Source organism: Phyllostomus hastatus, unplaced genomic scaffold (genome assembly GCF_019186645.2).
Source record: "Phyllostomus hastatus isolate PE091 unplaced genomic scaffold, TTU_PhHast_1.1 phas_scaffold_78, whole genome shotgun sequence".
Taxonomy (NCBI): Eukaryota; Metazoa; Chordata; class Mammalia; order Chiroptera; family Phyllostomidae; genus Phyllostomus; species Phyllostomus hastatus.
Genome location: NW_025334041.1, coordinates 73,666,056 through 73,682,937, shown reverse-complemented (window position 1 = coordinate 73,682,937; position 16,882 = coordinate 73,666,056). Strand labels below are relative to the sequence as shown.

The window sequence follows — 16,882 nt, the reverse complement described above, 5'->3', positions numbered from 1 at the left end:
GGCTGGGAGTTTCTCCTGCCATCTCAACCCCCATAGGTTTTTTCAGTCAGAGGTTTTAAAGATTTCTTTTCCTGCCTCTGCTGGATCCCTGGGTTGCACAGTCAGTCCCACTCCTGGTTCCTCCTGGTTTATCTGCACACAAATATAGGACCACCTACTCCACCAGCTGCCGCCTCACCCAGCCCGATCCTCCAGCCGCTGCCTTGCCACCCATCCTCTCCAGCCTAGCTGCCCATTTCTGCCTCTCCTGTCTGGCTGGATAAATGTTTCTTTTTTATCTCCTTCATTGTCAGATTTTCATACAGTTTGATTTTCTGGAAGTTCTGGTTATTTTTTGTTTATACATTTGTCATTGTTCTTCTTTTGGTTGTGGAAGAAGGCAAAGTGTATCTACCTATGCCACCATCTTGGCCAGAAGTTCTCCAGAGATACACATTTTCCTTATTTGTGATATTATATATTATGGAAATGAGGAACAGATTTTCCAAATTGTTTCTTTATTTATAGTGGCCCAGAGAAGCCCTTCTCTCTGTATCAAAGACATTTTTCTCAAATATTGACACTGGAAGTGATGAACTGAAGGAAAAGCTTTCCCTGATGTGTGTGAATGTTCACCTAAGTGTCTCCAATATGGCAGAACGCTATTATACAGAGCTCCGGAGACGGTACTACACCACGCCCACCTCCTACTTGGAGCTCATCAATCTCTACCTGACTATGCTCAGTGAGAAAAGGAAGCAGCTGGTGTCAGTAAGTTTAATATTATCAATAAAAAAACTTTTTTATTGCTTGAACTCAAAACTTTTGCCAGAATGAGTGGAAGATCTGGGTGCTATCTGTGGAACCCCCCTCTATCCTGAAGTTAAGCAGAAAACTAGTCATATCTGCTGTATTTAATAAGAAGAGAAACTTTTGTTAAGCAATAGAGATGGGGTTTTGGTAGTCCAATGAGCCCATTTTTCCCATGAAGAGCAAAGGCCTCAGTGTCAGGCAGACTATGTAAATCCATGCTCTGCCTCTTCCTATATTGAGCACACTTTATAAATTCTAGTCTTAGTAGTCAATCAGGTTAAAAAAATCTATATCTACCTATAAGGTTCTTGTGGAATTTAAATAAGACTGTTTGTGAAGTGCTTGGTATATAATCTGATGCATATGAGATACTCAGAAAATAGTGGATGCCCCCTCACCACCACCATCACCACCATCATCATCATCAGGCTATTAACATGACCTAAAAATTTTAACACAATAAAAATTGAAGCATTTATCATTTATATATTTTAAATATTTTTCAGTGGATTTTTACCTGGTAAATGTAAAAAACTTTGACAGATATTTATGAAACCTGACAATTTGAATCAAGCTTTCTGGCTCACCTTCAAAAATGTTATTCCTAGGCGCCTTCTCTACCAGATACTACCCCTTTGATCTTAGTTAAAAAAGTTTCCAGCCACTGGGAAGTAGGCTTTAGATCCACCAACCAAAGTGAAGTGCACTGTCTCCCTATGGATTCTCAGCCTGCTCTCCATCCTGAGGAAACAAGTGTTTTAAAAAATGCTTGAGGCTGAAAGTTGTCTTGAAAGAAAGGGTTTATTGAGCCACATGCTAGCCAGAAAAAAGGATCAGGTCCTGGGACATGCAGTCTAAACCACCAGCAGCAGGGCTGGAAGGAGAAAACTGTATGTCCACCGTCCTGGACCTGATGGGGCTCTTTCACACAATGAGTTTGGGAAAGAAAGATGTAAGTTATTTTGAAAGAATTTACATTGGCTATGGATAAGGGGGTTGGAGAAAGGGAAGCTGGAAGAATTCTGGGGTAAGTGAATTGTACATGAAGAAGAAGTATTTGATGCTTTTCGGTTGGTTGTGGACAACAGTCCAGAAGGTTCACACATAAGCAAGATATGCTGGTGCCTGGTGGCAAGCTAAATAATCACTGAATAGCCACATAGACATTGAGTAAAAGTTTCAACAGACATTCAGAAATATGAGCAGTCTTTTGTTAGTTAAAATCCATGGCTACTAACTGATTAATTTCCTTGTCTCTTCCTCCCACACTCCAGCCTGCTATAATTTAATTTAGGACATCTCAGAATTTTTCTCCTGTCACAGCTCTCAGAACTGTGGCCTCCAGGAATCTGAATTTGTCTCTCATTCACTCAACATGTTACCAGGCTACCACAGAAAATAAAAATAACACAACGTGGATCCTCAGTGAGTGCCCAGGTGGCACGGATCCATACCTACTGTGGTGAATGTATCACTGCCATTTCCTGGAGTTTTGTTACCTGAAGATTTCTTGTATTCGCAATTTTAAGTATTACAAACTAATATGCCAGTTCTGCAGATGTAAAATATACTACATGAGTAAGAGATGCCAGTAAACTTATAGTTTATGATACTTATTGTAATAAATATTTTCATTGTATTCTAGGCCCGTGACCGGGTAAAGAATGGTCTCACCAGGCTACTGGAAACAAACGTACTAGTAGATAAAATGAAATCAGATCTTTCAGCTTTAGAACCTGTCCTTTTAATAAAATCACAAGATGTTGAAGCCTTGATGGAAAAATTGGCAGTGGATCAAGAGAATGCAGATCAGGTACACTGAGTAACCTGACATTGTGGGTGAGAAAGCTTTGGTCACCAACTGATCACTTATAAACAAAGACAAATGATTGAACTTTTTAGTTTTTTATGTCTTTAAAGTAACTGATAAAGTTAGCAATGCTTTGAAGTTGTAAACAATCTCCCTCCCATAAATCAGTCTTGATTCTCTCCCTGAAAATGAATGAACCCAAAGAGTTGTGCAGACAGAGTTGTGAGAAAAGTACAACAATATAAAGTACCTATTCTTCTCCTAGAAGGAACTGCTTATTCTAATAACTTTTTCTCCATTATTGTATCAATGTAGCATGAGACAGACATAGGAGAGGGTAAAATCCTGCAGAGCTAATCCTCTTTCATTGTTGGTCTAATCCAAAGAGACAAATATGACTACGTTATTAATGGCTTTGTTTTTAAGAATTGAAATTCAAATATTGAGACCACCTAAGCAGTCATGTTTCCACGGTTAGGTTCGTAGCATTGTGCAAGAAGATGAAGCAATGGCAAAAGTGAAGGCTGAAGAAACCCAAGCAATAGCTGATGATGCTCAGAGAGACCTTGATGAAGCTCTACCTGCACTTGATGCTGCCAATAAAGCTCTGGATTCCTTAGATAAAGCAGATATATCTGAAATCAGAGTTTTCACAAAGCCCCCAGATCTGGTCATGACTGTTATGGAAGCAATTTCCATTCTCTTGAATGCCAAGTGAGTAATTCAGCATCATCTGTTGCCAAAACACCTGGCGGAATTTCTTTGCTGTTTTTCTCAGTTTTCATTCTCTTCTCTACCCTCTCATTGATTTGGTCAGTCATTCAACAAATTGACTCAACAGCATTTTTTTTTGAACATCTGTTTTGTGCTAGATGATAGCAGGTATAAAGTTCCTCCCTACAAGGTACATATAGTCTACTGGGGAGACAGACATGAAAATTTTTAATTTCAAAACATGAGAAAGTTGTGTAGTATTAGGAATCTGAGATAAGAGTGCCCCAGGAGATGTGAGTGGGTGTTTTGAGAGATGATGCTCAAGTGGAGAGTGGGACCATGGGGACAGCCCAGGGACCTTTGAAGCTCATGGGCCAGGCTGGGCTGGGCTGGGCTGGGCTGGGCTGGGCAGGAGGGCAGTGACTACGTCATGAAAGGTCTAAGCAGTTCAGACTTCATCTTGGAGATTCTTGAAGATAGTAGTTTTCAAACTTTCTTTAGTAATACAATCTTTTTTTCCCAATAAAAATTATTTTATAGGAAACTATTCTATGTAAAACTGATCAAAGCAAGGGAGGAGGGCCCAGAGCACCCTCAAGCTAGGCCTCCCTACTGGCCCTCTGGTCAGCTCCTTGGCGGGGCCTGGGAGCTCTGCAGAGTGCAGAGGGAGAGCCCTGCCTCTGGGGGCTGAGAACCATGGAGCATTTTCAACATAACTGGATTTTCATTGATAAAGACCAAGTTGGCAAAGTTCACAGGAGGTGAGGTTAACTGAGGGACAGAAAAACAGTTAGAAGGTGATTGTGGTGTCCTGGAAGGAGATTAATAATCTAAACTAAGGAAAACTCGGTTAAAATATGAGTGCCTGGAGCATTTTAAAAATAAAATTATTATTTCTGTAATAGCTTACATTTCTAAAACTATGGTTTTATAATTCTCTCTCTCTCAAAACTGGGTAGTATAAGACATTAGTTAGCTAATTACCTGTCTGCCCATAAACTGTGGTGTGCATAACTACCAATTGCTGGGCTTATAGTATTAAGATTAAAACTACCCACTTATTGGGATAATATCATAATGTCGTTAAAGTAATATATTATTTTTGTCCTCATATTACTTTACTACAGTGCTACTTACTAACTTACCATGTCTGTCTTTCAGGCCTGATTGGCCAACGGCAAAGCAACTTCTTGGTGACTCTAACTTTCTAAGGAGACTTTTAGAATATGATAAGGAAAATATAAAGCCTCAAATATTGGCAAAGCTTCAAAAGTACATTAATAATCCTGATTTTGTGCCTGAAAAAGTAGAGAAAGTGTCCAAAGCATGTAAGTCCATGTGCATGTGGGTGAGAGCCATGGATCTGTACTCTCGGGTACTCAAAGAAGTTGAACCAAAGAGACAAAAACTCCATGCTGCACAGGTGCGTATCTGTGTTGTGATATTTTACAAAATTAAAGGCCATGATCATCCACCATTCAAACTCCCTTTAGCAGCCACTGTGACCCTGTGCAATATAGATAGTAGCAATTCTCTTGGAAATTAGTTTTTGTTTTAAAAAAAATAGCTGGCAAGGATTATTTTTTCAGAAATGACCTCTAAAACCACCCCTCTTCCAGCATAAGAGGAAAATGAGTTCTTAGCATATCCATATTGCCGATAGTATCTTTGAGGTCCCTTTTAGCTCTAGGATCTGATGCTCTGTGTTTCCACTTTCTAAGTACTCCCACCCTTGATGGTGCCCTGAGGTTATAAAAACCTGTTCAGTCTGCAGCTGGAAGTGAGGTCCCAAACAGAACAGAGAATGGTCATGTATTGGAGCAGGTTACTGAAAGAGCTGTGGTTGTAGGGCAGGGATTAGTAAACATTTTCTGTAAAGATTAAGATAATAAGTATTTTCTGCTTTCCTGGCTATGAGGTCTCTGTTGCAGTTACTCAAATCTGCCCTTGCAGCATAAAAACAGCCATCAGCAATTCATGTAAGAATGAGCATAGCTGTGTTCCATCCAGTATAACTTGATTTATAGACACTGGAACTTGAATTTCATGCAATTATCATGTGTAATGAAATATTGTTCTTTTGATTTCTTTCCCAGCCACTGGCCCCCAAACCTCACAAAACCAGGCAGCAGGCTGGCACTGGCCTGCAGGCCATAGTTTGCACACCCCTGCTCCAGAGAACTAGTTAGGAAAGATCAGTTTTCACTCTTGCATGAATATTTCATTTGTTTCATCATTTAAAGTTGATAATCAAAGATAGTAACTAATTCACCCCAAATGCTTGGTGAATCTCTCTCTGTTCCTTCTGTGATTTATTTTGTTGGGCTTTGTTTTTGTTTTGTTTTGATTACTTTGCTTCTGCTCTTAGTTTATTCAAGTTTATATTTGTTTTAATTTTGTATATTATATCAGACTCTTTAAGGACATTAAAAAGGAAACATAAATCCTACTTTTTAAAAAAATGCATTATACCATTAATGCATTTGCCAAATGGGCAAATTGGACCTTATTTTTAAGCCAATTAAAATAAATATTAAGTATTATATTGAAATTTTTATTTTATTTTATTAGGCTGAACTTGATATTACTATGGCTACTCTAAAAGAAAAGCGAGCATTACTAAAACAAGTGGAAGATCAAATACAAGCCTTACAAGATGAATATGACAAAAGTGTGAATGAGAAAGAAAGTCTGGGTAAGCAACTCATAAAATATATTTTGGTCAGGAAATGCCCAAAATATATTCAAAAGTGGAAAGAGTTTCAAGGCAATCAGTCATATCTCAGCTTTCATTCAAGATGTAGAACATATTTCCATTAGACTGTTGCATTAAGTGCCTTCTAGGACAAAACTAAAAGAACTGGAATATTGCATATGTCCAACTCCTATATATGAAAATGGCTCGCTGGGGCATGTTGCATTGTGACACAAAGCAACACATGAACTTGATACAGGAAATCAATATCACAGGAGCACAGAGAGAGTGCTGTCTTCAGCCAGAGTAATTAAATAATGCTAATTCTGCTATAAGCAGAAGCAGGTGAATAAACATCTTATTTTTTAGGAAAATATTAAATAACATAACCTTATTTTCTTAAAACTTTCTAGCAAAGACCATGGCCTTGACGAAGGCACGTCTGGTGCGTGCAGGGAAGCTGACAGCTTCTTTAGGAGATGAGCAAGTTCGATGGGAAGAAACCATCCAGAAATTCAATGATGAGATATCGAATATCACCGGGAATGTGTTCATAGCAGCAGCCTGTGTAGCTTATTATGGAGCCTTCACAGCCCATTATAGGCAGTTGGTGAGTAAACTCGCTTTCTCTAATGGGTGGTGAGAAGACACTGTGGGAGGAGGAGGAGAGGGGTCATTTTTCTGAGTTTAGATGGAGACTATTCACTGTGGAGGTTCTCCATCAGGAACATTTATTTATACATCCACAGTCCTTCACCACTCTCGTCAGCCAGTGATGGTCTTCCCCTAGTCTTTTTCCTTAACACATCCATCCCTCCCTTTCCTTTCCTGCCTTAGAAAGTTATTTATCACTTACTTCCACAGCACAAGAACCTGGGAAAGAAAAAGGGTCAGGACGTCCCCTACTATTATGATCAGATGTGGCATCAAAAGTCAGCCAGGATGAAGAGTTCTGACTTGGTGGGAAGGGCTAGTCAATGGGAAGGAGCAGGACTCTAAATTATCTGAAGTGATTTTCCAGTCATTTTAATGAAAGGCCTTCCTAAAAATGGTTCACCCTTTGTGTTACAAAACCTAGTTGGCATAGGACTCATAGACTCTATAGGAGCTCAGGGATCATCTGACACATGTAGGCAGTGGTGCCAGTGGTACCAATGGGGGAAAGACAGTTCTCTGTGGTGCACAACTGCACCACTCCCTGAAGGAAGTGACATGCTAAAATCCCTCTCCCAGCCTACTAATTGCAGGTAGCTCCCATGGTCATTGTGACAACCCAACTTCTTCATGTGCTTCCAGTCTCTCCCAAGAAGGACAATAACCCCTCACTGAGGATTACTGTGATAATCCTTGTCATTTACACATGAGAAAACCGAAGTGCAGATGGGGTGGTGACATGTCCAAAGCCACAACTCATTAATGGTATTAGTCCTAGGACCCAGGCCTCCTGATTTTAGCCCACTTCTTGCGTCCCATGACATGATGCCAGGATGCCTGGGGAGCTGGGCAGGACTCACTGCTAACCCAGCATTTTGTGTGTGTCCTGAGTCACTGAGTGTTCCTGTTCTATGCAAGTAAGCTTTCCTCCTCCTGCAGCTGACAGAGTGTTGGATCCAGGACTGTCAGTCTCTGGGAATCCCAATCAATCCTTCCTTCAGTCTCATCAACATTCTTGGTGATCCCTATGAAATACGGCAGTGGAACACGGATGGGCTGCCCCGCGACATGACATCAACAGAAAATGGCATTTTGGTTACTCAAGGGCGACGGTGGCCTTTGATGATTGATCCTCAAGATCAGGTATGCAACAAATGTTTCTTTGGATAAAAAGCAAAACCTGTTAACCCTGCCTAATAGCATGCTGTCTGTTACAAATTCTACAAGTGGACTTCAACAGACTAGTGAGATCTTGGGGATGCAGACCTAGAGGGAGTGTACAGTCTTCTAGCCTGAGTCCCTCATCTTGTGCATGTAAGAAAGGGAAGTGTCCAAGTGCTCTGCATACTTAATTTTGACTGATTTGTTCAGGGGATTGACCATTACTTTTCCGTTTTCTATGGGAGCAGAAATTCATTCTTGTATAGTCCCTGTTGCTATGTGGTCTAAGGAGTCAAAATGAAGTAAGGGTCTGATGAATTTTAGGGCCAACCTACCTACAATTTATAGAATCTCACTAGCTGACTCCTAAGCCCATGGTTCAGATTATACTAAATGGGGTTTGGAAAAGGAGCAGTTGTGAAAGCAGAAAGACAAGTTTGAATAGCAGAAATATGAGCTTTTATTCTGGGTGGGTCTTTTCTTCATTTGCTCCAAATTTGAATAAAAGGGAAAAATTCCAAACAGGCCTAAAACATGTTTTTATTTGTGAGGGAGTGGTATTTTTATTTTAGTTTAGTTTATCCTTTTTTTTACCTTTCAAAATTGTTTCCAGATTAAACAAAATTTCTAAATTTTACTCTAAAAACTTTCACCTTCCAGCCATTTATAAAGCTCTAAGTCAAATGCCCTGCTCTGTGCTTTCTCGTCAGGCAAACCGTTGGATAAGGAACAAGGAGAGCAAAAGAGGTTTAAAGATCATTAAGCTCACGGATAGTAATTTCTTACGCACACTTGAAAATTCAATCCGACTTGGCTTACCTGTCTTACTGGAAGAGGTTTGCTTTTCACTCTTCTTTTCTCATGCCAGTTCCCAACTTTCAGATCACATCTGAAATCCCATACATGCCATATCCGCATCATGCTAAAGACACCAGTCAAGTCCGTGTTCAAATTAGTCAAACTGATTGATTTGCCCCTAAACAATACCCTCCCTTGCACATTGGGAGCAATCTGTTGATCAAACAGATTGGGGTGGGCTGTTTTCTGACGCTGCTGACTCTCGGGCCTCATCGAGGGTCTGGGTGGTTAGCTGCCCTGAAAGTGAAAAGCAGTAGTGCCATCAGGAACTATCGACAGACACTAGTGAAGCCAGCAAAACAGTCCTGAGGGTAGAAGCATTGTTCTCTACTTAGATATAAGGTCAGAAGTAGATAAAGTGATGTGGTAACAATGAACTTGTTTTTTGAGTCTAAGTACTCCATTTATTCAGAATCATTCTGAGAATCGATGCTTTTGAAATTGCTCAGTCATTCAGCATACATTATTTGAGAATGAATGGCAAAATATACACATGTGGTTGTTGCCCAATAGCTTACAGTCTAGTTGGGGATGAAGACAGTAAGCAGAGAAAAGAGAGAGCAAGTGAGAGAGAAGGGGAGGAAGAGAACGTGTGATGAGGGCTTTAAAGGGGCAAGCCCAGTGCCAACACAGCCGTGAAGGTGGGTGGGGGAAATGAATTTGGATGCATGGCTACAGGTGGTAACATGTGAACTGTGACCAAATCATAAGCTCAGCCATGTGAAGAGCTGAGGGAGAAGGGCTTCTCAGGCAAAGGGGACAGCATGTGCAAAGGCCTGGTCAGTGGTAGTGGTTTACCTAACTGATGATTATATTTGCATTAGAAAAAAATGAGTGAGTAGAAGCATGGGCTGTGAGCTGAGCCTCCGTTTAAGCACGCCTAGAAGCATCTCTGCTGCAGCATAGTGAGGAGCTCAGCAAAGACCACTGACCAGGGCAGCTGAGCCAAGGCACCGGCATGCTGCCTGGAATACCAGCCACTGTTAGCCTCAGCTACCACAGACTGTGTGCTCACTAGATGCCAGACTCAGTTCTTGATGTTTCATGTATACTAATTCTTTAATCCTCACTGCAGCCTTGCAAGGTAGTTACTACTATTATCTATTATCCCATTTTACCTATGAGGAAACTGAGACACAGGTTAAAAAAACTGTCTGAGCAGCTTTGACTGTCCACAAAATCCACAGCAAATAACCATACTCCCAACTCATGCTGCAAAGAGCATGAGAAGCTTCCATGTGTGGCTTCTGGCCTTGACCATAGAGGTAAGGTTCTGAAATGGGTCCTAGGTCCCCATTCAAACCCTGAAGTTACAGGAGACAGTAAGGTCTCTCAAAATCTTGGGCATAGTGATGTGAGCCCCATACTGGATTCTTAAACCCTGTTTACTTCACAGCACAGGTGGTCCTAAGGGAATTTCTTCTCCTGTGCCAGTGGATGGAAGATTTTCTGCAATGATCTGACCCTAGGTAGCTGAGTGCTCAGGCCCCTGCCAGGAACAGGGCATTCTGACTGACCAGCCTCTCCTGCCTTTGTGATTTGGAGTCACTAGCATTATAAGCCCAGCTGCTTTCTATATTTGTTTTTAAACTTTCTCCACCCATTTGTGGGTGTGAAATCTAGTTAGTCCATCTCAAACAGCGTTTTTTAATGAAACAACAGAATTTTAAAAGCACAAAATTATATCATGAGTAGTAAGGAAAATTTTATCTTATAAACTTTTAAGAGTTTACATGCTTGGGTACCATGTCACAGTGTGAAATAGATTTGTTAACTATCAATTACAATCACATTTTGACAGCTCCTGAGCCGCAGCCCCATCACATGCATGCTGACATACAGGTGTTTGTCACGGGGGTCTGTGGCAATGTCTACATGTTAAAGTTCTTACCAATAATCAGATTTACTTTGAGGGGAAAAAGTAACTGTTTTATATAATGGAGGTCCACAAATTTTTCTGTAAAGAGCCAGGAATTTTAGTTTGTTCAGGCTCCCAACAGTCTCTGTACACAGATTCTCTGAACAAATATTCTTGTTTTGTTTTGTTTTGGAGGTCTGTTTGTTTGTGTTTACCACCCTTTAAAAAAGTTAAAGCCATTCTTAGCTCAAGAGCCGCATGGAAACAGGCCGCAGAGGGCCAGGTTTGGACAGCAAGCCGTAGACTGCCAACTCATGGCTGGGACAACCACGAAAGCAAACAGGTTTTCTCTGCTGGGGCCTGTTGAAAGGCCGCCCTGCAGCGACTGTCTTTTCTCAGCCTCTTCTTTGTGGGGATGAACAATGTGTTGCCTTCACGTGTTCTTAATTCCTCAGACTATTGGTAAAACAATCACTGGAAAATGTACACTGTTAGAGGTAGTGAGTGGACATCACAAAATATCTACACAATCACTAAAAAAATGCTTGTTTAAAGTAAATTGAGGCCTAAGGAATTTGGAGAAGTCAGTGTCATCCGCTTGGTGGGGGAAATACAAAGTACTCTATTTGAAGGAGTGGTACAAATGAAAGCGCACAAGTGGATGCTTTGGTACAAGTTATAGAAAAGGTAAAAGTAACTCCCACATGCACACACTGCTTTGCTGACCAGGGACTTCACCCCGGTGGCCGTGGGAAGCCAGCCTAAGGCTGAGCTCTCATCACTGTCCCTCAGGGAGTGCTTGTCAAGGAGACACCCTGCCGTGCCAGATTCGGGGCCCTCCTTTCCTGCAGATTGGTTACAAGTTCACCCAGCTCTTTGATGGAGTCACCTGCTCATTCAGGTTGCGAGTCTCAATGAAGTCACACATATTGGGGTCATCTTTGTCAGTGCCAGTTTGTGCAAGTCCAGTAGTGACTGATTCACACTTTTTTCTAAGTGTAATGCACACTCTGTTATATTCAGCCCATTCTCCCGGTCATCGTGAATCCTTGGTATCCTGAGGGAAGATTTGGCCACTTCGGTGGTTCTGTAGCTTCATCAGTTTCTCAGCATGTTCCCTCCCTTCATGAGATTGGTGAAGAAAATACTTGGCAAAGATATTCAAAGCCACATCACAGAGGTCAAAGTAGCAAGACACCAACAGGTAGACAGACGTAGGATGCACAGAGCTCCAGGTTGATCTGGCGATTGATGGCATCCTCCGAGTCCTGGCGGTAGTTCTGGCTCTGTGGCACTGGAGCAGTGGCAGGGGACTTGGGGTGTCTGAGGGCACTGTGAGGAGGTGGTGGGGGCTGGATCTGAGAGGCTGGCTGGGATGAGCGATAAGCTCCAGGTTCGTCCAAGCACTGGCAAAGCAGGAAACCACAGCGGCTTTCAGCGAAGACTATGATGTCATCCATTTTAATACCTCGTTCTTTGTACTTTTGTTTTAATTTTTAAGCTTAGAGAAATCTTGGATCCAGCTCTAGAACCCGTTCTTTTGAAACAGACCTTCATAAGTGGTGGACGACTGCTCATTCACCTTGGAGACTCGGACATTGATTATGACAAAAATTTTAGGTTCTATATGACAACCAAATTGCCAAATCCACACTATCTGCCTGAGGTATGAGCTGTGGGTCTGGAATTCCCAGGCTGAATGGACCATTACGGTGGGACAGGTCTCTAAAGTGTGGTGGATTCCCAGCGGAGGGGAGCAACCCTCTCCCAGCTCCCTCCTCCCCACCAAAGCCCCTTTCCCTCCATCACCTTCCACTCTTACTCCTCTTCTGAGTCCTGATTCAGATTCTAATCAACCTCTTGCTGGCCATCTAGTTGGGACTCAAATCCTCCTGGCTCAGTCCCCAGGCCATGCCTCACCACCTTGCACACCGTCACCCCTCTCACCATCTCCCTCTGGGCCCCAGCTGCTCCTCACATCACAGGGCACCACTCCTTTCTCATCACTCTTCTCCCTCCTGCAGCACAAGGCCATTTGTATCCTCTTATTGTGGATGATACATGAATCAGAGTTTAACTGAGAGTGTACAGAAGAGGGGGCTGTCGACAGAGTGGACAGACACCCACGGCATCCAGCCCCAAACAAAGAGTTTGTCTGCTTGAAAGCCCTGATGACTGGCAGCATCAGAGAATCACAATTCAAATGCCCAGTGTGTCTGGGTTTGGAGTTCAAGGAGAGAAGTTGTCCTGTCCCCTTCCTCGTGCTCTCAGACTGTTTGAGGGAACTGTGTGAACCCCACTTCCACACACACCATGCACCATGATAGGCCCCAGAAGAACCTCCACTTCTGTCCCAGGGCAGGCACAACGGCAATGCAGGCACCTGGGACTCCTTTCTCCACCCCCTCCAAGGGGCTCTGAGGGGCTCTCCCTCCCACGCCCCTGTCCCACAGCTCCAGGCACAGCCACACAGGGTCTTCCCAGCCCAGCAGGGTCCCCTTCTCTAATAGGACTCCAATAGGCAATTAGGGAACGGACTTCACAAATCAGAACTTTATTCCTTACCAACCCCCAACCCCTACCCAGACACACTTTGGAAAATATCTTTAAATATATCCCTTCGAATAGTGTCATTTTCAGTTTAGTTACTGACTTTCCCAGAGCCTGTCTTCATAGATATGCTCAGGTTGAATGAAATTGACACACTTCTTGAATAAGGTTGGAGTCTCCCATGTCAGCCTCCAAGGGGTAAATTGCGCAGCTGCTGCCAGAATGCACGTCCAAAGTTCTGTTTCTGAGTTGAGAAAAGTGACCAACGTGCCGACTTACGATCTCCGATTTCTCAGTCAGTGAACTTTTGAGAGGGAGCGTTACTCACCTTACCCAGCCCTAACTTTGTGACTGTAGGTAATCATTCTATTACTTCAGGGACTTGTGCAGATTAAATAGGAATAACTTGTAAAATACATGACAAACACCTACTCTTATTACATTTATTCTTTTTGTTGTTGACTTATTCAAATAATGTCAGAATATTATATATAGCAATAATTATTCATAAAATATTATGATGAGGCAAAATATGTAAAGCTCTATTATCAATGATATCTTCTTTTTAACTAGGACATACTATGTAAAAGTTACTGTAACTAAGTGATTTTATTACCCCAATTAGTCCTCACAAATACCTCATGAGTTTTTATTGCACCCCAATTTTCAAATACAAAGAACTAAAGCTCAGCTGAGTGAATAGCTTGTGCAACATCATACACTACTAAAAGGTGCACCTGGAACCTGAACTCAAGCCACTGATTCTATAGGCCTACTTCTTTCTAATCATTTGCTGGCTCACCTGTAACTGTCACATTTGAGGAACAGACTGTTACCACACTGGCAGGGAAAATTATTAAGATTTTGTAAAACATAGTATGCTTGGTGTGTTTGGATGTGGGTGGATATGTTCACAATTAAACTTGAGATACATCCAGCTGGGTAATAAGGAGCCATGTTCTAATAAAGAATGTGCTTATTTTATTTGTCTAAATGTAAGCATTTTAATGGACACTATGCTTCTTTTCTAGGTGTGCATTAAAGTTACCATTATCAATTTCACTGTAACCAGATCAGGTCTGGAGGATCAATTGTTAAGGTAAAAATAGGAGGCAGGGGTTTCTAATATTTCATTAAGAAATTTTAACAAAGAAAAATTTAATGCATAAAAAGAAAGCATCACTTGTGAACCCTCAATCATAAAGATACAGTAAACGGCCAAGTTTCTTTCCTCTTTCATCACTTTTCACAGCTGTTGATCCTGCCCACAGTCTCTTCACGGAGATCAGGGACATGCTCTTAATTCTCGGCTACTCTTTGGGCCAGGCCTGCAGTCTGGCCTTGCCTCTTCCTCTTCAGTGGGGTTTCCAGCCCTGAGCAATTAAGTGAAGTCAGTTGTTCTATGGTTCCTCGAGATTCACTGCTCCCTACTGTGGGGAAGAAAAAAATACCTGCTACTCCCAAATATACCTTTTCTGTTTCACTTGTCTCTAGGTGTTTTCTTAGTGTATTTCATTTTACCTACATTTGTCTACTTCAAAAAAAAAAAACCCTCCCTCAGTACACTTTGTACATAATTAAATCTCCATTTCCCCAAAAATGAGATTATGGATTACTTATATTAATCATCCAAATTAGCCAAGGGATTTAGTAGGCAAAAAATTTTAAATATTTATTAAAATAACAACAGTGATGTTGGTTAAAAAACTAATTATATATGTGTGTGTATTCATTAACTTTAAAGGAAAATATAACTTAGACTCATATTCAAAATCAATATAATTCTTTATGTTCAAGTCACGGTTATCTTGATTTTCTCCTGTAATCGCTAATGAGTTTAAGTCTCATTTTCCTTGTTTATTTTAGGAATCTATTCTGCCAGCTGCTACCTTGCTTGAATTCTGCTAGGCTAACTCCTTTCCAGACAAAGGATATTTCCCCACATTTTATGAACATGTTATAAGGACATAAAGGAACGTTTTGCAAACCAGTTTATTCCCACAAAGATCTGAGTTTAGCTGTGCCACTAAGCTGTGGATGTTAGGCTGCCTGGGCAGAGAAGCACCCTGACCAGAACAGGGCAAATGCTGAGACTCGGTCATGGGTGCGGACTCCCCAGGCTGTCTTTTGTACTCCACTCTTCTGAAAAATTTCTTTAAACAAATGAATTTGCAGTGGTGATTTCTTATGGTCTTCATATAATAATTTTTAACCTTTCTGAATTCAGCACGTACATAACAAACAAACAAGGGGTTATTACATGAGGCAGTTCATCAGAGTGGGTAATAGCGTGTGCCCTGGAGCGGCCCACCCAGGAACAAGCCCAGCTCTGCCTCTCAAAGCTACAGAGCCTCAGAAAATGACCCTAGCTTCTGTCACTCATCCAAGCTAGGATGATAACCACTGTACCCACTTCACAGGGGCATTCAAAGGATTAGAAGAGAGAATGCACATAAAACTCTTAGCAGGGTACCTCACACAACATGATGCTTAATTGCATTAGCTTCTGCAAACAGGGCTGGAGGCAAATTATGAGAGGGCAAGTAAAGGGAGACACAAGTTCACACATTTGGCTGGTGGAGCAGGGGATACAAGGGAGGACAGCTAGCAGTAAGGCCCTTTTATTACACGCAATCAAGAATCATTTCAGGGAGGTGATGGGATTTCAGAATATCCCATGTTGGTATGCAAAGAATGTTCCAGGCACTATTTTCAGCCTAACATAAGCAAGCATTAGAGACAGAAAATGAATGATTAGAGAGATCCAGCACTGAGCAAGTTTTTGTAAGAGAACATGAGCAAAAACTGTGGTAGAGCATAGGTTTTTAAATACAATATAAAGAATCAGAACTAATATGTAGTTCAGTAAATAACCACTATATATACCCAGCAAAACAGGGGCCTTGTGCATTAGGACTTGTCTAGTAGCAATAGTTCTCAGCTAGGTAATTATATACATGCACCTTTAGGGTACTGACAAAGCTATAATACAGGCATTCAAATTTTGTTTCCAGTGATGTAGTGCGACTTGAGAAACCTGAGTTGGAAGGACAAAGAATTAAGCTCATTGTGAGGATCAACAGTGATAAAAACCAGCTGAAAGCTATCGAAGAGAAAATCTTGAAAATGCTCTTTACATCTGAAGGAAATATTCTAGACAATGAAGATCTTATTGAAACACTTCAGGATTCAAAGGCAAGTAAAATATTTTTAGCATTTATAAAAAGTGTGTGACTTCAAAAGTTACAACCACAGCCTTTGAGAGTTCTGCAAAGTCTTTTAAAGCAAGAATAGCAGCCACACCTGGGCTGCCAGGGGCATATGTACAAGTGTGCTTGGCTGGCACCAAAGGAAACATGTAATGTAAAGAACTGGAATAAGATATAAGTTGAAAGGAACAACATAATTATATATTCATATCAATGTCACCCCCTCCAGGAAGCCTCCCTGATATTCCCAGCTGGAATGAATCTCTTCCTCCCTGGAACACCCATAGCACCTTATCCGAACCTCTATTACACCACTTGTCACTGTTTACCTTATGTCATTAGTACCTAAGTACATGTCTTAACTCTTCTGCTAGGTTGTTAATTTCTATGTATTGGAATCTGTGAAAAGTTCGTCATCATATTCTTTCTCCAAGGACTAGGCATAGTGCCCATAAATGGTGCTCAGTAAAAGTGTATTGATAGTAAGATGAAGTTTTATATGAAATGTATATCCTACACTAAATTATTTCTAAAATTCAAATCATAATTTTAAGTGTATTGGTAATAGAACCTATAAAATG

At 41.3% G+C, this 16,882-nt stretch overlaps 1 protein-coding gene across 1 annotated transcript in view; it reads left to right on the top strand.

Annotated features, from left to right (window-relative positions):
- DNAH6 (dynein axonemal heavy chain 6) overlaps positions 1–16,882 on the top strand; it is a 247,493-nt gene that overhangs the window by 155,695 nt on the left and 74,916 nt on the right. The window contains exons 48-58 of the mRNA XM_045828050.1: positions 508–750; positions 2,438–2,605; positions 3,081–3,316; positions 4,478–4,739; positions 5,888–6,011; positions 6,425–6,621; positions 7,605–7,808; positions 8,537–8,662; positions 12,044–12,208; positions 14,124–14,191; positions 16,107–16,287. Of these exons, the coding sequence (XP_045684006.1) occupies positions 508–750; positions 2,438–2,605; positions 3,081–3,316; positions 4,478–4,739; positions 5,888–6,011; positions 6,425–6,621; positions 7,605–7,808; positions 8,537–8,662; positions 12,044–12,208; positions 14,124–14,191; positions 16,107–16,287 (1,974 nt within the window). The remainder of the gene's footprint in view (positions 1–507; positions 751–2,437; positions 2,606–3,080; positions 3,317–4,477; positions 4,740–5,887; positions 6,012–6,424; positions 6,622–7,604; positions 7,809–8,536; positions 8,663–12,043; positions 12,209–14,123; positions 14,192–16,106; positions 16,288–16,882) is intronic.